Source organism: Falco cherrug, chromosome 1, assembly GCF_023634085.1.
Source record: "Falco cherrug isolate bFalChe1 chromosome 1, bFalChe1.pri, whole genome shotgun sequence".
In the NCBI taxonomy this organism is placed as follows: Eukaryota; Metazoa; Chordata; class Aves; order Falconiformes; family Falconidae; genus Falco; species Falco cherrug.
In genome coordinates this window covers 16970938-16991473 of record NC_073697.1, presented here as the reverse complement: position 1 = coordinate 16991473, position 20536 = coordinate 16970938, and the positions used below count along the sequence as shown (strand labels likewise).

The 20536-nt window shown below is 39.3% G+C and overlaps 1 protein-coding gene across 5 annotated transcripts in view; it reads left to right on the top strand.

Moving 5' to 3' along the window:
* The window catches only part of WDFY3 (WD repeat and FYVE domain containing 3), a 185216-nt gene that overhangs the window by 113864 nt on the left and 50816 nt on the right, over positions 1-20536 (top strand). For all 5 annotated transcript variants that reach the window (XM_055722688.1, XM_055722701.1, XM_055722682.1 and 2 more), the window contains 12 exons: positions 1460-1560; positions 2569-2787; positions 5244-5425; positions 6869-7100; positions 9937-10097; positions 11142-11253; positions 11665-11855; positions 13365-13517; positions 15774-15847; positions 15951-16112; positions 17492-17586; positions 19308-19428. In XM_055722688.1, coding sequence (XP_055578663.1) covers positions 1460-1560; positions 2569-2787; positions 5244-5425; positions 6869-7100; positions 9937-10097; positions 11142-11253; positions 11665-11855; positions 13365-13517; positions 15774-15847; positions 15951-16112; positions 17492-17586; positions 19308-19428 — 1803 coding nt within the window. The remainder of the gene's footprint in view (positions 1-1459; positions 1561-2568; positions 2788-5243; positions 5426-6868; positions 7101-9936; positions 10098-11141; positions 11254-11664; positions 11856-13364; positions 13518-15773; positions 15848-15950; positions 16113-17491; positions 17587-19307; positions 19429-20536) is intronic.

Genomic DNA, 20536 nt, shown 5'->3' with positions numbered 1-20536 from the left:
CTTTGCGAAGTAAGAGTGTGTCACAGCACTCTCCAAACTATCAAGCTGCAACACGGTCTTTTACCATCTCATACCAACACACTCTTCATGCCAGTCCCTCTGCTACCTTCCCCTCATCTCACGTCATCCAGAAGCACTCTCTCTTCTCTTGCTTCTTCCTCTCTCTACTTCTTCCTTGGCTCTCAACTCCCCCCCCCGCCCCGGCCCCTGAAGCCAGCCCACAGCTGTATATTATCAATGTTAATTAACCCGGCTTCATTCCTCTACAGGCGTGCAGCACCCATTTTCCATGTAGGCTTTATATCCAGTGTAGTCAGGGACAGAGCTTTCTTTGAAAATAAATGTTGCTCAGAGCTCTGTTCTGCATCCTTCACTAGAGAAAAGAAAATGTTTTGGACCAGAAAAGAACTTGAAATAGGCTAGCAAAATGAATTGTCACTGTGGTTGCTTGAGGAGATTTGTAGGTGCTGGTAATGTCCTAAAGTAATCCACATAACGCGGCTGTGACTTCTTAGAATTTCAGCAAGTCACCTAGGAAGGCTGCTGTAATCAATGTAAAAAAAGATAATCTAAAAACTTTTTCATCTATTTTAAAGTGCCAGAGTGTTTCATGAATTCAACAGTTGGTGGATCCTTGCAAATTATTTGCTTAAAGAGAACATGCTTTTAACACCGTTGCTGGAACCATGGACTGCTGTTACTTTCAAGATGGGTGGTCAAGTTTAACTCTTTTATAGCTTATGTGAGAACAGAATAACTCCTAGTTCTGTCAGGCAACCCAGCTACTTAAACTAGCTGGCTCAGGTGTAAATGTCAACAAAATGATGGTTCTTCAGTAAGTGGAAGAATATCATTTTGCCTCCAGTAGGGCAGTCTATACAAACTGGAAGCTGAATTCCTGTGGGGATTCACTCCATCTCAGGCAGGCTGCTCACTGAAACTGTCTGGGCTCTTAAAATCTTTTAGTACCTGAGGGAGGTACTCCTTGTATCTGTTTTCATTGTGTGCACAGCATCAGTGGCTCTTGTAAGGACCAAACATAGCTAATTTGGTGGAATACAATGTTAATGTGAGAGCGTAACTTAAAATAAGAACAGCATAGTATGCATTTACCAGACCCTTTGAACGTTTAGCTAATCCAGTCTCTCTGAGAGTCCTGAACATCTCAAAGGTTGCAACAGCTTACGGTTGCCCACAAAGGAGCATCTTACCCTATGGAGCCACATGGGCATATGTCTCTGCACCTTTGCACCAAAGACATACACTGCCAAAGCTCTTTGCACTGGAGGTAATTCAGCCTCGCAAGGAGAAATCTTGAGAATTCATTTCTACTTTTCATGAATACGTGTGGTCAAGGAAAGTGATGGTATACTTACCTAGGCTACATTTGGCATGTATTGAACTCCAATTATACTGACTTTCATAAACTCTAGTGTATTACTAATCTTCTGTTTAACAGCTGCCTGTTCTTGCCAAGTTTGGCTCCCCATAATGCACCTACAAATAATGCTGTTACAACAGGACTTATTGACGGTGCAGTTGTCAGTGGAATTGGAACTGGTAAGTACTCGAGTATGACTGTTAGCAGTGTTTTGTATCTGATGTTTAGTTCTCTTGTATTTTTTTTTTAGCCATGAAGTGATAATATGGTGTTGGACATTGTACACTCATAATTGAGAACTTCTTGTGTGTGAGTTTCTGTTGCTTTTTGCCCCGCAGTCAGTGAAAAGCAATATAAAATACAAATGTGATTGCTTTAAAGTACAAGGCTTTCAGCAGAAAGTTAAATTGTAACGGAGAAGCCTATGAATAATGAACCTGGAGGCATTAAGAACAGGTTGAGGTGGTAGTGTGAAGAGCGTAGGAAACATGGAATGAATTGTAATGCTGTACTCATGGCTCTGTTATGCTGAATTCTTGACTGAATTTATTACAGGTGTAGTTACACACATCATTACAGAAATCACCCTACAGGAATCTGGTGTGCTATGGGGCTAATTGAACTTCATCACTTAGAAAAGGTGTTAATTCTAAAAACTAAGTTGAAGGTTTACTGCAGTAAGACTGAAATAGTGTTAGGCAGTACTTGAAGTCTGTGAGCTATTTGTTCTGTGGGAACACCCCAGGAGATGAAGTGGAGTCAGATATATGTGGTAGAGAGATCTTCTTCAACAAAGGCTTCTTCAGCAAGTTGTATAGAAGAAACATCTCATCATGATATTAGTTTCTGATGGCCTGATCCACTTTTTTTGTGTAGGGAACTGAAATTAGATTGTTCTGAACAAGCACAGGTTCAGAGTTGATTTTTATTGTTAGAATAGGAGGGAATAGTGTGCAGTTCTTGCTTTGCTTTGTTTTGAAAGAAACCCCTCTGAGCTAGGTTTCTGTGGCTTTTCCTCCAAGTTTGAGTCAAAAATTAAAGAAATAATGTTGAAGTCCGTGAAGGAAAAGTTTGAGAAAGCACAGCTGGTATCAACTGAGCAGATATGAAAAAAGGAAGAACAACAAATAGGTATCCTAAGTACTAGCTACTGCAGATATATAATGGGCTTTCATTTTTGTTTTTAGGTGAAAGATTTTTCCCACCGCCATCTGGTTTAAGCTACTCAACTTGGTTTTGTATTGAACATTTTAGTACGCCTCCTAATAACCATCCTGTGAGACTTCTTACTGTAGTGCGGCGTGCAAACTCCTCAGAGCAGCATTATGTATGTCTTGCCATTGTTCTCTCAGCAAAAGACCGATCACTGATTGTTTCAACTAAAGAAGAATTGCTTCAAAATTATGGTAAGAGTTGTGTCATGTCATCAGCTAATCTTGACAATATTATGGGGATGTGACAGCACCAAGTATCTAGAAGAATTGTGTGTGGTGGAACTAGAGTTGTAGCTTCACCAACTCCTAATGTATTTTGCAGTGGAAAAATGCAAAATGTAAACATTCATGTAGAAATCAAGGTGCTTTTATAATTTCCAAAGAAGATTTGATATCTGTGTATAAAGAAATTTTTTTGCCAAACCTCAAGTATTAACAGATTTGAAGGATGGATTATGTCATTGGTTTTGGAAGGCTTTTGCCTTTTACCTTTGTATCGTTCACTTTAGACATCATATTTTGGGGTGGAAATGTTAACTTATCTTTGCTTTGAAGAAGTTTGGAAATAATAAACTAACAGGTTGTGAAGGTTTTTCAGTGTGGTTAGCCTCAACGCTGGAGGGCTATTTGAAGGCGATGAGGCATTCACTTCAGGTTTTGATGCTGTGATCAGTTTTCATGAAGAGTTTGTAGCTTCATTTGGTATGTGTTATCAAGGGTGAAATTACAGGAGGTGCAGTGAAGACCTAAGTGAAGCTGGTGAGGCCATTGAATTTGCTAGAGCACGTTATCAGTGCCAGGGACGGGAGTTCAGGCTTAGCTATCTCCTGTCTCCTGCCTTGTCCTCCATCAGAGCCTCCAAAAATGGTCAGTTTTGACAGGCTGTTTATACACCATGGCTGTGGAGGAGCTGAAAGGAGCAGGGCAGTCTCCTGCCTATGTTTCAGGCTTAGCTCTTCACCAGACCAACAAGTGGTTATCAAAAAATCTGTTCCTGCTTCTGTTCTTTCCTTTTGAGTAGCAAGCACTAATAAAGAATTTATATAACTGTTTGGTCTTTTAAAAATAATAACAATGAAGCAGACTGTCACGAAATGTTCCTTATTTTCACGATAAGCAGACATTTCCATCTGTTGGTGCAAGGGTGGCTGATGGAGCTGTGGGTGCAGCTCACCTCACCCCACAGCAGCTGGTGTCCATCATAATCAGGTCCGTGGCCTTACAACCCAGGCTCTGCTGCTGATACAGCGAAGGGAAGGCAAGGGCAGCTTGCTGTGGTTACAGTTCTGGAGTGGAATGGATGAGACATTGTGAAGTCTTTGTTTTGACTTGGGCAGAAATGTCTCAGCTCTGAGCGAGCCCTTCAGTAGCAGTGCTTCAGAAAATTCATTTTCCTTAGAACTGCAAAAAGGGAAGAAGAGAAGCCACTGTGCTGAGGCTTGAGTTACAGTTACCTCCAGCCTGTGCTTGATGTGTGTCTCACTAGCCAGACATCGTATTTGCGGTTTTTATTAAGGAAAAAAGCCTCAGGCTTTCAGCTTCATCTTCAACTTCGCTGATGCTTTGTAATTTAGTGTGATTCTGATGCAGATGCTTTGAAAGGCTCTCTTTTTACTTGCATCTTCTTTTGTGCATGACCCTGGTGGTTTAAGCAAGGTAGTGGCAAGCTTATACTGAGTGTCTGTGGCCATGTGCTGGTGGGACAAGAGGGGGCTTCTGTGGGAGGAGGCCAGGGTGGCCCAGTGCCAGATATGGCTGGTTCTGGCCAACTCTGCAGCAGACCACCCTGCAGACACAGCTGAACAGAGCAGCCAGGCTGGTGGTGCCTCTGGGAAAACATGGGTGAGAGAGGGTGCATGGAGTGAGGAGTAAAGAAAAAAAGCATGAGAAGAAATGCCCTGAGGACAGGAAGGTGAGAGCAGAAGGAGAGGAGGGAGCACTCGAGGTGCTGGAGCCTCTCCTGCAGCCCCTGGAGGGGACCACACTGGAGCAGGTAGCAGGGCTTGTGGAGGAAACCCTGGTGGAGCAGGGAAAATTGTGAGAAGAAAGTCTGGGAAGTATGGGTATTTTTCTTTCCACAGTGTGAGAAAAGTGAAAAATAGCTCTGTAGGTTCGGAGAGACACCTATTACTGCTGACTACTGCTGTAAAAAGGTTTTCAGAAAAAAATTAGAAAAAGATCTTTCTGTGACTTGCATGGCGGTATGAGAATGTCAGTAAAAACTTGAGCAAACTAGTTCTTCCAGCTAAAATTTCAAAGGGAGGGTAGAAGCAGAAAAGTAAAATGGAACTGTCAAAAGTCTGAAATTATCCTGGGAACTTTCTTGGATAAAAATTAAGGTAAAGGAAGAGGAGACCTGTTGGTGATACTACCAAGGCTATACTAGTTTGATAATGTGCAAGTATTTAAGGATGTTCATCCTGTCAAACTATGACAATTTGGTCTGAATACTTTCTCAAAAAGTCTTGTTAATTGTGTGGTTGTTCATATCTTGTTAATTGTATTTGTGTTAACTATGTGCTTTCTAAAAATTTGGCTTTAATGTATTGCTGTAGATTGTTTTTTGTAAAGTCAGATGACGTGTTAGTCTGTTTCAAGCTTCTTGTAACACTTCTGCTGGTGCCCACTAACTGGTACTTTTCCTTTAGTCGATGACTTCAGTGAGGAATCATCATTTTATGAAATTCTTCCCTGTTGTGCCCGTTTCCGCTGTGGTGACCTCATTGTGGAAGGCCAGTGGCATCACCTAGTTCTGGTCATGAGTAAAGGCATGCTAAAGAACAGCACAGCTGCACTCTACCTTGATGGACAGCTTGTTAATACTGTTAAGGTAAAATGATCTTTACAGACTCATTTTTACTGGTTGGAGTGATTTTTCTCTCTCTGCACATATATGTATCCACAAAACCCCACACAAAACAAGAACAAAACAAACCAACACATGACCCCACCCCCCCAAAAACCCAAACCACCACACAGGTCTGAGCCAGCCCTAGTCCTGGTAAGGAGAGAAGATAATGCATACTTTCTCAGGTATGAGCAATAGTAATGCTTAAGTGAAGTGGACACATTGCATTGAATGTGAGGCAAGTGTGGCACAGCCATGCTGCTGCCTAGGTTAATTAGAAGGACCATAAAGAGCTGAAGAAGACTTACCCAGAACCATGTAGGACATCTAACTGAATAATAGGGAGATTAAAGAATAAGGTGGTCTTACCAATTTATTCAGGTTATTCTGTTCTGAACCCTCTTGCCACTCCAGAAATAGCATCCCTTTGCTGGTGATAGCCACTGAGATGTCTAGCATTGTTATTAGTTGAGTGTAGATAAGACACGCTTAGTTGTAAACGTCAAAATTTTGTTGATAGGTGAAGAAACTGGGAGACCAAAAGCAGGGCGCAGTGAAGAGCACTGTGGACCTGTCCGCTGGCCACAAAGTATTCCTGACCTGTAACTGATAACCAAAGACTAATTGGCACCTGGCAGGTGTGGGTATTAAGGGAGTAAGCTAAGCCTGGTGTGGGGTGTAAATTCACTAGTGTTACTGCGCTGCTATAAGTAAAACAATGTTTTGTCTTTCTATGCTTACCTTTCAGTATTTCTTTTGCAGAAAGAGGGCTATAGTAACTTTACTTGTTTTGTTAATAGCTGTAACACATGAGCATGTATGTGACCATATGTGACTACATTCAATAGCTGGTAACAGAATTTTTACGAGGTAGATAGAAAATGCCTGTGAGATTGTTACTGTCATTATATATAGGCCAGCATCTTATGCATGCGTTTGTTTTATTGTCATCTGGAAATCTTACCAAATGGCTTTCGTCATGTTTGCACTTTAGCTCAAAACAGTATAATTATCAAAGGCATGCTTTCACTGGATGAATAAGAAGGAGGAAGAGCACAAGTTTGAGATAGTCTTGCTTCTTTCGCAAAAAATAATGACCGTCATAGAGTACCATGTTTTTAGAATCAAGATACAGCCCCATTTTTCAGTGTTTTTAAGCACAGAACTCACATGTTCTCATTCTGTGTTTCCATGCACACCTTCATGTTTTGAAAGCCACTTAACTTCTTATCTATATATTTCTCTTCTGTTTAATGTTCTTCACTGACTTTTGCTGTATGTCATCAGAACACCATGTGTTACATAGCGGTCATTTGGTACATGCCCTGGTTTGCAAAATGCTTGCCTGAATTTCTGACCTTCCTTCTTTCTTTTCATGGCACCCGTGCTCCCTCAATAACTTCACTGTGTTTTTCTTCCTTACAGCTTCACTACATTCATAGTAGCCCTAGTGGGTCTGGTTCTGCCAACCCACCTGTAGTCAGCACTGTTTATGCCTATATTGGTACGCCACCCGCACAGCGCCAGCTCTCTTCGCTAGTGTGGCGTTTGGGCCCTACGCATTTCCTGGAGGAAGTTTTGCCTGCCCCAGGTATTAGCACCATTTATGAGCTGGGACCAAATTACGTCGGAAGCTTTCAAGCAGTATACGTACCATGTAAGTACAATTCACATGGCAGCACTAGTAGCTTGTCCTAGGTGTAGTGGAACCTTTTGTGTGCATATTGGCAGAGGAGGTGAGAGATTATGTGGTAGCAGAGAGGAAAAGCTAGCTGTTCATAGGAAGAAGATTAATAGCTGCTATTGCAGAGGATAGAAATCCACGTTACTGTGTTAACTTAGTTCTGGTAGTTTTTGTACGAGGTACGATAGAAGTGCTTGTATTCCTTGCTTTGGTTTTGAAGCAGTTAGAAATGCATAAAGCTGTCATTAATCATACTGTATATTACACTTACCTGTAGAAAGCGAAATTGGAAAGGCATTTTAACTTGTCAGTCTCTAGTGATAGCACGCATTTGCAAATCTGGTATATATTCTGTACTTTAAATACAGCTGTCTTGAAATATCATTCTTTATAGGGCCTAAATAGGTCAACTGAGGAAAAAAAAAACCAAACAGGGAGGGGTTGTGGTGCAGCAGGTAGTCTTTAAGCATTTGTTGAAAACAAATATGGGCAACTCTACTGCAATTTTTTTAAGTATTCTAGTTTGAAATTGAGGGGAGTACAACACACAAAGATGTGAATAATCTTGTTAGAAATGTGTGTCCATGAGTTTGTTTTTAAATAATCACACAATGGATTGTTCATTAGTTCTAGTAAGATACGCGGTCACTAGTGAAATTGTCCTGTTCTGTAGAGCTCCCTGTCTTCCTGTGCGGTTAGAGGACCTCCTCACTAACATCAGTATTATGTCAGAAGATGCTCTCTGCTTTACCTGGCTATCATAAAGCTTTCCAGTGAAACACAAGTAAAAATGGGGAATGTGTCAAGTTGTCTTTCCCCATGAAGACCATAATGTTCCCCAGCTCTTCTGAAGAGAAACTGTCACCATCTCAAGGAAAGAGGCAGTGAGTGATGAGAGTGGTAGGAAAACAAAAGTATGTACAGGGAGTGCGCAGAGTCTTACTTTTCATGGTGAAAGCTTTCCCTAGAGTGGTGACAGGCCACCCCACATCTCCAAATGTAAATGATGTTCAGGCTGTGAAAGAGTGAAGTGTCATGAAAAAGAAGGTAGCTTTCCTTTTCCATCTTGAGTGAAAAACTTAAGGGAGCTGGATTTTGTCATGTATGGATCTGTGTCACATACTTACTTTTTTGACAGCTAGACAAACCTGGCAGGCAGCTCTGTAGGTATCTGCTAGTCAATTATAATTCCTCCTGGAAGGCATTTTGACTGGTGGTGTCCAGGGTTTGAGTACTGAATTAGCCAAAGCAAATTCCACGAACGTGAATTTGTTCTTTCACTTCTGAGAATTAAATATCTTCCCGCCTTTATGCTAAGGCCATGTTCACCAGGAAGCCCACAGTAAAGTAAAAGAATTCCTTGTTTCTTAGCATACTGGCTTTTCCCAGTGTGGTGTTTCTCCCACACAAACTTTGCTCAGTTCATTGTATTTCAGGAGCAGTGTGCTCCAGAACAAAGGGCGTGTTTTTATTTGGGGCTAAGTTTCTGTTCACATTCTGTACTGTGCCAAACCCTAAGGAGTTTGATAGGGGGTGCAGTATGAGCTCTGTATGTTACCATTTTATCTTGGCCTCTCTTTCCAAAATGCTTAGTTTTGCTTAGTGTAATGATTATTTGTGGGAATCCTGGAGAAGAGTCCTTGCAGTCGTCAGCTGTTGCCCTTTACGGGGAAACTGTCTGACTTGCCTTTTGCCCATGCAGTGCTTCTTTTGGAAGTTTTGTCCCTGTTTTCAGTGAGCAAGATTGCCATCTTCTGAGAATTTGTCCTGTGTTTAAACAAAATGAAAAACCTGATACTCTTTAAGTCTTGGAAAGACCCTTTAGAGAGCAGTTACTATTTCAGGAGAAGGAATTCCTTTGTTCGCTGAAATGGAGGAATGTTCTCAGGGCATCCATGTGAGCAGAGGATCCAATGAGGATTTCATTTATGGGGAAACCAAGACTTCTGAAACTCTGTCTTAAGTGAGGCTTGACCCTGGTACAACAAGTTATGTAGACACAGAGCTTCTCACTTATTTCAGAGCCTTCATGGTGTTTAAATTCCATTAATGGTTTTCACTGGAGTTGCAGTCACCTTTTGACCTGGAGTTGAAGATGGAGAAGTGAATCTCTATGTTGAGCTTTCAGGTGCTGAGTTTTGCACGCTTCCTCTGAGCATTGTAGACAGCTGTCAATCATAGTGTTTGCAGTGCCTCAAAGGAAGTATCCACTTCCAGAGCAGTAGATACAAAATATTAAAGATCAGTTGTATATTCTCTTCAATTCCTGGGCCTTTTGATCTTTATTCAGTCTTGCATCTGTTATACCATTCTCTAAGGCGGTTTTCCTAGCAAACCGTTGTAAAAAGCCTGTTGTCACAGGCAAAGATGCAGATGTACCAAGTACTTCTCTGTTCTTTTGAGTATTTTTTTTTTCCTTTGGGTGGGAAGGGAAGTGAACAGCCCTTCGGCTATATGCAAATTGAGTACAGGAGTAATGTTGCCTTCCAAAAATTTGGATGAGGAAACCACATCTTCTATTGGTTGGCTAAGCCACAGGCTGCCAGTTGCCCTTACAGGTTAATATTGTAGACCTTCTTGAAAGAAAGTGTTGCTGTGCAGTGCCCTTTTATCTTAAATAGCAGATTCATTCCATGACTCATATGCTATGAAACTACTCTTTTGATACAGCAAGCAAGTATGCAAAGACAGTCTCAGCTGTGTGTAAAACCCTTCTTGGATACCTATTCTTTTTGTGTAAGATTTTACTCTTGAAACTGGAAAGAAAAACAGTGCTATTACTGAAATGAATTTTTATTTTGTCTTTAAGGCAAAGATTCAAAGTCTGAAGGAATCAACCCATCTCCAGTATCTTTGGTACCAGAAGAGAAGGTCTCTTTTGGTCTCTATGCACTGTCAGTTTCTTCATTTACAGTGGCAAAAATAAGGAAAATTTACAACAAGTTGGATAGTAAAGCTATTGCCAAACAGGTATGTTGGAAAATCAGTTGGTTCATGTGTACTACTTGTATGTTCCTTTCTGTTAACTCCTTTCAAAGCAATTTGCTCAATGCAACTAGGAACAATACTTGTCAGAAGAGTTGTCCATAATCACTGTCATGTTGTTTTTTTTTTTAATTTAAAAATTGAGGGAGATTGTACTCCTAGATTTTACTTGCATTCTTGGAATTAGTAGTAGCTATGTATCTTAGCACCTTTTGGAAGTATTTTGGCTTTGAAATGTAGATGGCAGTTGTACGCCTGTTGAAAAAGTTACATTTATATCATTGAACAATACTTATACTGTTGCAGATGAGCAAAGTTGATGGCTTAGTCCTCTGACTGTGATTTGGATTTGGAAACCAGAATATTGGTTTACATTTTACTTCAAAGTACATTAGAAGTTAGTAAATTATTTGTTCAAAACCTATGAAGAAAGGCTGAGAGAGTTGAGGTTGTTCAGCCTGAAGAGGAGAAGGCTCTGAGGAGATGTTGCAGCCTTTCAATACATATGGGTGGCTTATAAGAGCAACGGAGATATATTTTTTTTTTACCAGAGCATGTAGTGACAGGGCAAGGGGGAACGACTTTAAACTGTGTAAAAAATGGGTTTAGATTTGGCCTAAGGACAAAACATTTTATAGCAAGGGGGGGGTGAGACCCTGGAAGAGGTTGCCTAGAAAAGCTGTAAATGCCCCATTCCTGGAAGTGTTTGACGTCGGGTTGGATGACACTTTGCACAACCTGATTCAGTGGAAGCTGGCCCTGCCCACAGGAGGGGGATTAAATTAGATGATTTTTCAACCCAAACCATTCTGTGATCTGGTGGGATTATTTTTAAAGTTAGATTTGTCTTCCTTAAGCTTTGGAGACTGGAGATTTCTCTTTACTTTACAGAATGTCTTAATGACTCTAGCTTAGTTCTATACTGTTACATGTTACTCTTTATCATGAGAGGAAAATACATGTTATGTCCAGGATAGTGTAAAAAAACCTCTTCCCTTTAGCCCCTGCTTTTTTTCTTATTTTGTTCAGCTGGCAATTTCTTCTCATGAAAATGCCACACCTGTGAAGCTACTGCATAACTCAGCAGGGCATTTGAATGGACCAGCACGCTCCATTGGTGCAGCTTTGATAGGATATTTGGGTGAGTTGAGTATCTGAGAATTATTACGTTTAAAAATGATTAATTACTTGTCAATAAGAACTTGGGTCTAGAAGATAAATCACACAATTGATGAATGCTAATGGTATGTTGGTAAATTTGTTTAACATTTTTATATTTTATGGACATACTATCTTTTTTACTAACATGGGATGCTTGTTTCAGTTTATATGGGTTACCATTATGAAAATATACTTGATACTTTACCTTAGATCATAAATGATTTTCCATTTGCTTCACCTCCTCTTCTGAGTTGCCATAGTTTTTCTAGTAAGATTCTTTACATGATTCAAGCAATGGTACAATGCAAATTACTTGCATGTATTCACAATGATTTCCTACAAAAATTAGGTTTGATTTTACTTTTAACTTCCTTTTCCTGCCTGTGCTCAGGAGTAAGAACGTTTGTCCCCAAGCCTGTTGCCACTACACTGCAGTACATTGGTGGAGCTGCTGCTATTTTGGGACTTGTAGCCATGGCATCAGATGTAGAAGGATTGTATGCAGCTGTGAAGGCTTTGGTCTGTGTGGTAAAGAGCAATCCATTAGCCAGCAAAGAAATGGAAAGAATCAGAGGTTATCAGGTATGTAAGAAATGTTTTAAAACAGACCAGGCTGATTGAATTTCACTCTCTGTGCCAGCAGTTCCCATGGGAATTCCTTGTTATGTTGCGGTACCATGAGTTTCTGCTCTTAAGTTTACTGAGCTCTTGGCTAATTAGCATAGATGAGTTATTCAGGATGGCTTTTAAAGGAGAGAGTGGAAAGTTTTGCTAAGCAGTGTGCACGTTTAGCTGCTTTGCTGAAACTGAGCCTTCATTAATAGCAAGGAAGAGCACGAGAATGTCATTTAGATGATTCTTTTCCCGTGACTCTGAAAACACCCCTGCAAGCCTGGGAGCTTCTGTGTCCATGATCTGCCAGGAAAAGAGGAGGATAGGGACACATGAAGAAAACTGAACAAGTGGACTCCTCCTGGAATAAGGAGACTGCTCAGACTTTACAGTTAGTGATGCTGTTTGCTTTCAAGCTGAAGGCTTCTTATTTCTCCATCAGGATGGGGAAAGTGCAGTCAGTTATGCAGAAGGATTGGTCGACTTACTTGAAAAGATCTTCACATAACCAATGCATTTTACATTTCTTATGAAGACTGCTTCACTGAAGCAGAAAGTTTCTGCTGTAGTTTGGGTGGCATATTTACAAACCTTGTAGTGCTAATGGCTAGTATAGTTACAGCAAAACATATTATTGCATGTAGCCTGTCGCAGACTTGGCTTTGACCAAACAAATCCAGTCTGTGTCCTCTTTGCCCCCTAAGCAGTTAGTGGATCGTCACATATGAGCTTACATTCCACTTGTATTGACCTCAGCAAATAGCATGGTTTGAAAGAGATTCCCAGAAATCTGTATCTCTTTAGTGATGTTTCAAGGAGGATGGTGAAGCTGAACAGGTCAGTATGTTGAGAGTTTTAACAAGTTTGCATCAGAAGACAAGAAATACCTGTAGTACATCTGGCAATTGGTTCTTTCCCAACCCAGATTATAAGAAGTTAGAGCGAGAACGAGGACTGAAAGGGTGACGTCTGCAGTCATGCCGAGGGCCACAAAGGGCAGCAAAAAAAAGAAAGTCAGGCTTATTCAGATTTATGTTGTCCTGGCTACTTTTCTGCGGTGCCAGAATACCTCTCATTTGTGCATGCAGTATTCTAGGGGTGTTCTATTTAAGTTTGCCATGTCCACGGTTGCTGTCTAGGAACACAACTATCTGAGAATGTATCATGTGCTCTCCTAAACTGTGACTACTAGAGAGCTGGGAGGTGTGTGTGTGTGTGCATGCCTAATCCTCAGGGCCTAGATACTGTCTGCAGTGTACAACGGTTGTTTTATGAGCTGGTGGGTGTCCTGGATGTGCCTCTTTTCTAATCACCTGTAATACCACTTTCAAGCTTTTTTATCAAGATTATCAACTATCAGACATACTTTAAGGGCCTTCTCAAAAGGGATACAGATATGTCATCCATGCTTCTTTGTGCTTAGACAACATTGCTGTGCATTTGTGGGCTACTAATGCCTTTTCTGTTTACTTGTTCAAGTTGCTTGCAATGCTGTTAAAGAAGAAACGATCACTTCTGAACAGCCACATACTACATCTGACCTTTTCCTTGGTGGGAACTGTCGACAGCGGGCATGAGACATCCATTATTCCAAATTCTGCTGCCTTCCAGGATCTGCTCTGTGATTTTGAAGTATGTAAAGCTTCACATAAAAGTGTTGATACTGGGTAGTGATTAAGTCAGATGCTGATAACCCACCTTAAATATTGAACAACAGTGAACTAGGTTGTTATCCTGAGAAGTTACTATTTCATATGTAGTACAGTAAAGCAGCTGAGCAGCAAGATGTTTGGTAACTTCTGCCCATATGGCTTGAATCACTGTAGGAACAATGAATGGGTACCTCAGATGTTTCTGCTTTTTGTTGTTCTAGAAGGTACATTTTTGTAGTTTTCTGTTCAGCAATTTCTTTTAACCTGTGTGTTCTGCTGCAGTACATACATCAAGGCGTGAAAGACATACTGAAAATAACAGTAGGAGGTAAACTTTCAACATAGCATATTGAATCACTTTATCATACATCTTATAAATGATGCGTAGAACTTGTTGTTTAGTCTTTGTTTCTTTGGCATTATCTGTACCTGACACAGACTGAGTAGAAGTATTCTGATTCACATACACTGAAATAAATAAATAAATATACCACTACCACTACTAATCCAACTATAAGATACTGACTTAATAGCGCAAGTCCATCTTTCACAAATGGTTTTATGGAGTTATGCATTCCCTTTTTTAGGTGTCTATTTGAGTATTTCAAATCACCCATGGAAACTTCAAGGGACTTGTCTATGAAAAAACTCTTGCTGCTTACTATAGCCTTTATTTTAATAAAAACAACTGGCCTTATTAACTTTGGTTTTTTGAGAGCTTGAACGCCTTTAATATACCCAACACGCCCCCTTGCCGAGATCAGCAGTACGCTATAATAATGGCTCAAAGAAAGAGGAAATAAAAAGGGCAGATCTGAGCTGCTTTTTTTTTTTTTTTTTTTTTTTTTTTTAACCTTAGTGGGGTTCTAATACAGAGGAAATTTGTCACCCACCAAAGTTTCCTTATATTTTTTTTTGGCATAATTTTAAAACTAGAAATAAGTTTGTGCCATGTCTAAACAAATTCTTCAGCATCATGTAACTAGTTATTCTTTAACAAACCTTCTAAATTACAATAATGCTTTCTTTGTGTTCACAAAATTAAATGTAGACTTAATAGGAGATATTATATCTACAAGAGGTGCAGAGAGAAGAGTGTGAATCACAGCCAAACTCCTTTTACAGTGAGGCATGAATTCTACTGAAGAGTAGTCTTCTCTTTCTCTTTCTTTTTCTTTCCACCATAAAGGATCCAGCTGAGAAATTTCATCAATGGTATATAGTCACTCAGACAGCAACTACGGTACAAAAGGTCCAATTTTGTATTGTCTAGTTCATGTCTGTCGTCTTTTTTCCCCCTGAGGAACAAGAACAACTGGAGGATGAATACACTTAAAGAGACTAAAAAATGTGCAAGTAATAGGCCTGTGAGTCACTAAGCAGAAACTTTCCAAAAGCCTCAGGTTTTGGCTTTTTAAAAAAAATTATTTATTTTATTTCTGTATTCTGAAATCAGTGACCCAAACATTTCACTTCAATTGGATAAATTAGATGTTCTTATTCTTATGCTAAACAGGGAAATGAAAAGATTTGTTCTGATCATTTTAGATTATAAGATTGAAGAAAAGCAAAAGCTAGAAAGCTTTTCATTTAAGCCAGTTTTATACACTAGAGCACAAGTATTAATTATGGTTTGTTCGATAGCAAGCCAATCTTAAGATTTGCAGCTATAACTGGAGTTTCTGGCTTTTATATCTTTTATTACTTCTGTTGATTGAACAATTGAATATTTACTTTTTTTTAGAGGATCTAAATCATTTTAGATGGTGTGCAGGAAGTGCTGGGTAAAAATAAGAAAGAAAAATCAAAATACGGAAGACCTTGAGTTTAATCTTGGTAGAAGACAGTAAGTTAATTTTACGTCTTCACTTAAGCCAAATAAACGTAACATGGCATTTCTCATCAGCCTTGTAAACCCCAATAACTCCTTGTGTAGCTTTTTTGTCAAAAGCTCCTTTAAAAGTTTTCAGCGTGATAGGCTTATGGAGAATATGTTTGGTACCAATGTGTGTTTCTTTAGTCTTTGCTGGTATACCTAATACTTCTCTAAAGTTGAAAAATAAACATTTGAGAACCTTGCAATGAGCTTTTAAGCACAATGGCCAGGTAAATCGTCATGCAGACTCACAGGTTTAATCTCTTCAAGCTTTTTATAACCTTTGGTATATTAATGTCAGTTTTTAATATTAAAGTGGATTTGTGTACAAAACATTTAATTGTTTATTCTGTATTTCAGGTCTGGCTTCATGCACCCTATGAGCTTCATCTGTCATTATTTGAACACTTTATTGAACTTCTTACTGAGTCAAGGTATGAGAACGATGCCAGCCTAGTAATGAGACTTACAGGATTAGGCAATATGTAGAGGATGCTCCAGTTTTAAATTGCCACCTCCTTTCTTTCCTTTTTTCAGTGAAGCAGCAAAGAACGCAAAGTTAATGAGGGAATTCCAGCTCATCCCAAGACTACTCTTGACTCTTCGAGATATGTCTCTGTCCCAGCCTACTATTGCTGCAATTAGTAATGTGCTGAGCTTTTTGCTTCAAGGCTTCCCTAGCAGCTATGACTTGCTCAGGTAGCCCACACCTTTCATAATTCATAACGTTTGTGATCTTGGTCAAAAATACTTAAGGATCATACTGCTGTGGAATAAGTAACATGAACTGCTCATATACTGAATTTTTTCCTCTAAGAACTAGGGTGAACTAGATATAGGCAGTAATTTTGTTTATGCCTTGATTTGCATATTAAATTCAGTTTGTATCTTAACCCAAGTCTAACTGAATGATTAAATGGCTTAATGTTCTGCAGGCTGTATTGCAGCTTCTTTGTTCATGTGAAGCACTGAGTGCTTTTCTTAAATACTGTTGAATATTATTTGAGATGAAATGTAATGATACTTCTGGTTAAAATACAGCTTTGATTACTCTCCTGCATGAAATGTTTAGTTCACGATTTTTCTTAATCATCACTCTGTAAAAACAAACAAACAAACAAAATTTAAGACTGTCAGATACAGTAGTATTAATTCTGACTGATGAAAGTTACGTAAGTTATTGCAGTTCATATGTACAGGAGTATTTGAAATGCTTTTAAATTAGTTCAACTCCCTGATAACTTTTTCCTCATCTCCCATTTCATTATAATGGAAATGGATAAAGTATTGCAGGGCTTGAGAGTTCTTTGCATGCAAGGGGTCATGTTTTCAGCTTCTCACTTTAAGTACAATTAAAAGTATCAGAAGCATCAACCTGAACATCTTACCTGTCTTTATTTTAATCATACAGGACAAAAAAATGGTTCAAGAATAAACCCATTGATTTTATGCGTAAACTGTTATGGAACAGCCTATCTGACTATTCTTTTTTCTCCTTGCTGGACATAAAAATGAAAAATACTGTATAACTTGGGAGAAGTTATAGTAGCTAGGGACCATTTCAGGTTAGCTCCAGAGGAAAGAGGAATATATTGCATCTCCTTTGAGTGGCACATCATTGTCTTGTCTTGGATAACCCTGACCTTGTTTTACATCACCTCAAGCTATAGGTATAAATGTCTTACCAGAGTCAAATAATCACTTGTTTTGATGTAATACTTGTTCAGTTATAACGGTTAGAGAATAATGTTTTGTTTTCCTTTGTTTTAACTTGTCATATTCCTTTTACTAGGGTTTGGCGGTATCTCCTAGTTTCCTTTCTTGAATCCTAGCATTTTCAGGGTCACTTACCTGCAGACTTGCCTGCAAAGATTCCAGTAATTACTACACGTTAATTTTTTTAGGGGTAGTAGTTTTAGATGGAGACAGTTTTCCTCAATATTCAGAAGTGAGAAAGCTGACATTTTTTTGGTGTCTCTCTCTCACTAGCATTACGGATTTCTATTTAAGTTGAGTTATTGATAAATTAGAGTGCATTTGTCATATCAATGAGTGATGTTTTTTCTGTATACATCAAGGTTTGGGCAGTTCATCTCTTCTACATTACCTACATTTGCAGTCTGTGAGAAGTTTGTAGTCATGGAAATAAACAATGAAGAAAAGCTTGACAGTGGTAAGTGATGACATGGCTTAGAAGCAGTAGAAGAGAAATAATTTGTGATCTCTTCTGTGCTTAAATACATAAAATGTAGAAGTAGTGTCGTTAGCTATATTTTTATTTTGTTATAATGTGGGGCTGCCTGTTAGTTGTGGTACTTTAGTTTTCAGCATTGCATGCAAAGCAGTGCACAACCCATGTACTTTTCTTTTGTTTTCCTTCATTTGTCACTGCATGATTTTGTTCTGTTTCCTGCATTTGCTCCTTGAAATCAGCTGTGCATCTCTGCTTCTTTATGGGGAGAGGAAAAAGACAAAAGTGGATTACTAGCTGCATCTGCCCTCCCAGTGTGGAGGAAGTGAAAGGATTAACTAAGACAGCCTAGTTATTTTTTTAGGCAAAAAAAAAGTTTTACTGTTCTTTGGGAATGTTTATGTGGAACTGTTTTGAAACCATTTCTGCGCTTGTGTTCCTAAAGAAAAAAAGCTTATGCAGTTGCATTTTCAGTCAGTCTCTCTGAACAGAAGTGTTTTAGCCCCACAGTGGTTGTCACCCAAATAACTAGAAGAGAGTGCTCAAAGATTCTACATTTCTCGATCACTTGGAAATATGTTGGTGCACAGGGACAAGTGAGGAACAAGTGTTTCTGTTTTACAGTTAGCTTTATTGGTTTGTTTTCCCAAAGAACAAGATTTAGGCAATCTGCACATTCATCATTATCCCCCACCCTGTGCCTCTCCTGTTCCTTCTAAATAAGAGATTTTTAGTGAAAAAGCAGGAGTGGATGCTGGAGAGAGATCTGGATTGGTGTTCTTACTCCAGGCCAGCCATAGTTTTTTTTCCCCAGGCTAATCACAGCCTGAGCTGCTTTTTGCCTACTTGGAGGACTAAAGAACCTTGGGGAGAAATTCAGGCTGTGGCAGGAATGGAAAGAGAAGCTTTTTAGGCAAATGGCATGAGTTTTTTAGGTTATCAGTCTTCACCAGTTCTGTATTTCTGCTGTAGAAGTTGCTTTGTGTTCATGTCTGTGACTTGTGCACAAAACCTTAGCCCAGAAAGTGACCATTTATCTATCTTCATTTTTGCATACATCACTCTTTTGAGAACATAATGTACAATAAGAGGGATTTGCAGAATAGCTGTAAAGCTAGGCCTCAGCTGCATCTATTGGCTTGTTTTGCAGCAAGTGTGTTTTTCAACTGATGATTAATTTGGGGATCTGTTGAAAGAAAAGAAAACTGATTTTTCTCCCCATTTCTGAGATTCAGAGGGAGTTCGGAAGCATCAGGTTTTTCCCTTGGGATTCCCACACCCCATCCCCTTCACCTCTCCAGACTGCCTAATGCAAAATGTTTACCCAGATACCATGTTGTGGGGTCTTGGGGGGAGGGAGGGGTAGGGGTGGCGTGTGTTTGATTATTTTTATGGCTCTAACTGCCTGGAGTGACTGGCTTAGCTAATCTGGACCACTTTAGATTATTGTCTAAGAATTATTGCAATTCCTTTTTACCCGTTCTTCAAGCTGACTAAACTGTGTGACAACAATGATGGGGCATGAAGCATTTCTCAGGAGCATGTAGCAGGCTGCCATGTACTTTAGTGTGGCTTCCTCACAACTGAGTGGGATCAGGTTGCATTTGCTTATGTATGGAATTTATGAATAGCCTTTAAAACACCTGAGTTCCAAAACCCTAATTTTAAATGTTGCCCCCTTTTTTTTTTAAAAAAAATTTTAGGAACAGAGGATGATTTTGGAGGACTTGTTTCAGCTAATCTTATTCTACTGCGGAATAGGCTTTTAGATATCCTTCTGAAACTTCTATATACATCTAAAGAAAAGACAACTGTTAATTTGCAGTAAGTACAAAAAAAATCGAGGTAGAGAAAAGATGTAATTTTTTATTTCAAGGGGGAGAATTATACAGTCCCCATTTGATTCACTAATTGAATTGTGTAATTTTGTAGGAACTATTGAATGATTTATGCAGATGTGACTAAATTAGCTTTGGGTATGCTAGCAGAAATGGAATGCATGATTATTGAGTTTTATGCAAGGATGATAGTACTAAGCAGATGTTGGTGTAACTAACACGTATCTTACAGCTATTGCATTAACTGGTTTTTGTTTTGAATCTTTAAAAAAGAAACTTTCAGACCATGATTGACAGCATTAGTAGAAACTTCTGTTGTTCCTAATTTGAAGCATAATATCAGCAGGAGAGGAAAATATGTAGTACATTTGGGGGGAGATTGTTTCTTATTGTTACTTTATGGAAGAAAACCAGTGTTCCAGTGTTTGTAAAACTGTTAATTTTAAAACCTTGAGGCACAGGGGATCACAGGTGTGTAGGATGCAGTGGGAACTAGTGTGGATGTCTGGCTACTATAAGGGGTTTTTTTATCTAGAGAGCCAGTTCATTAACCCCTGCTCTCCTCATGTACTTCTTGATGCTGTTTTCTCATAACTACATGTGTGGATATAGAGAAAATAAAATCTGTTTAGAGAAGCTGGACAGTCAGCTTCTCATTTGGTTAAGATCAAAATGCCTTCAGTAGGGGTTAACGTTAGGGTCATTGACCCTACAATGCCCCTTGGTTCCTTAAAATTCCATGTGAGGGACTGATGTTGTAGTTTAATGAGGCACTAGAGTCATGTTGTGAGTTGGAGAAGAGGCTTTGAAACACTGTCAAGTTAAAACTTGACAAAATACAACTTTCAAGCAGCTGCCCCGTAGGCTGTCTTGAGTCTATTGGAGGCATTTTGTGGATTTATGGCACATGTAGATTACGTAGTGATTGACTGAGTGTTGGTTGACATACAACCTGAATCTGTTTGAGCTTTTCAGCAATACTGCTTTTAAAAAAAAACAACAAGCAAAAACCCTCATTATTTCAAATGTTCCCAAGCAACCCTTCCCTTAATAATAATAAAAAAAACCCCAAACACCAAGAAACCTTCATTTTT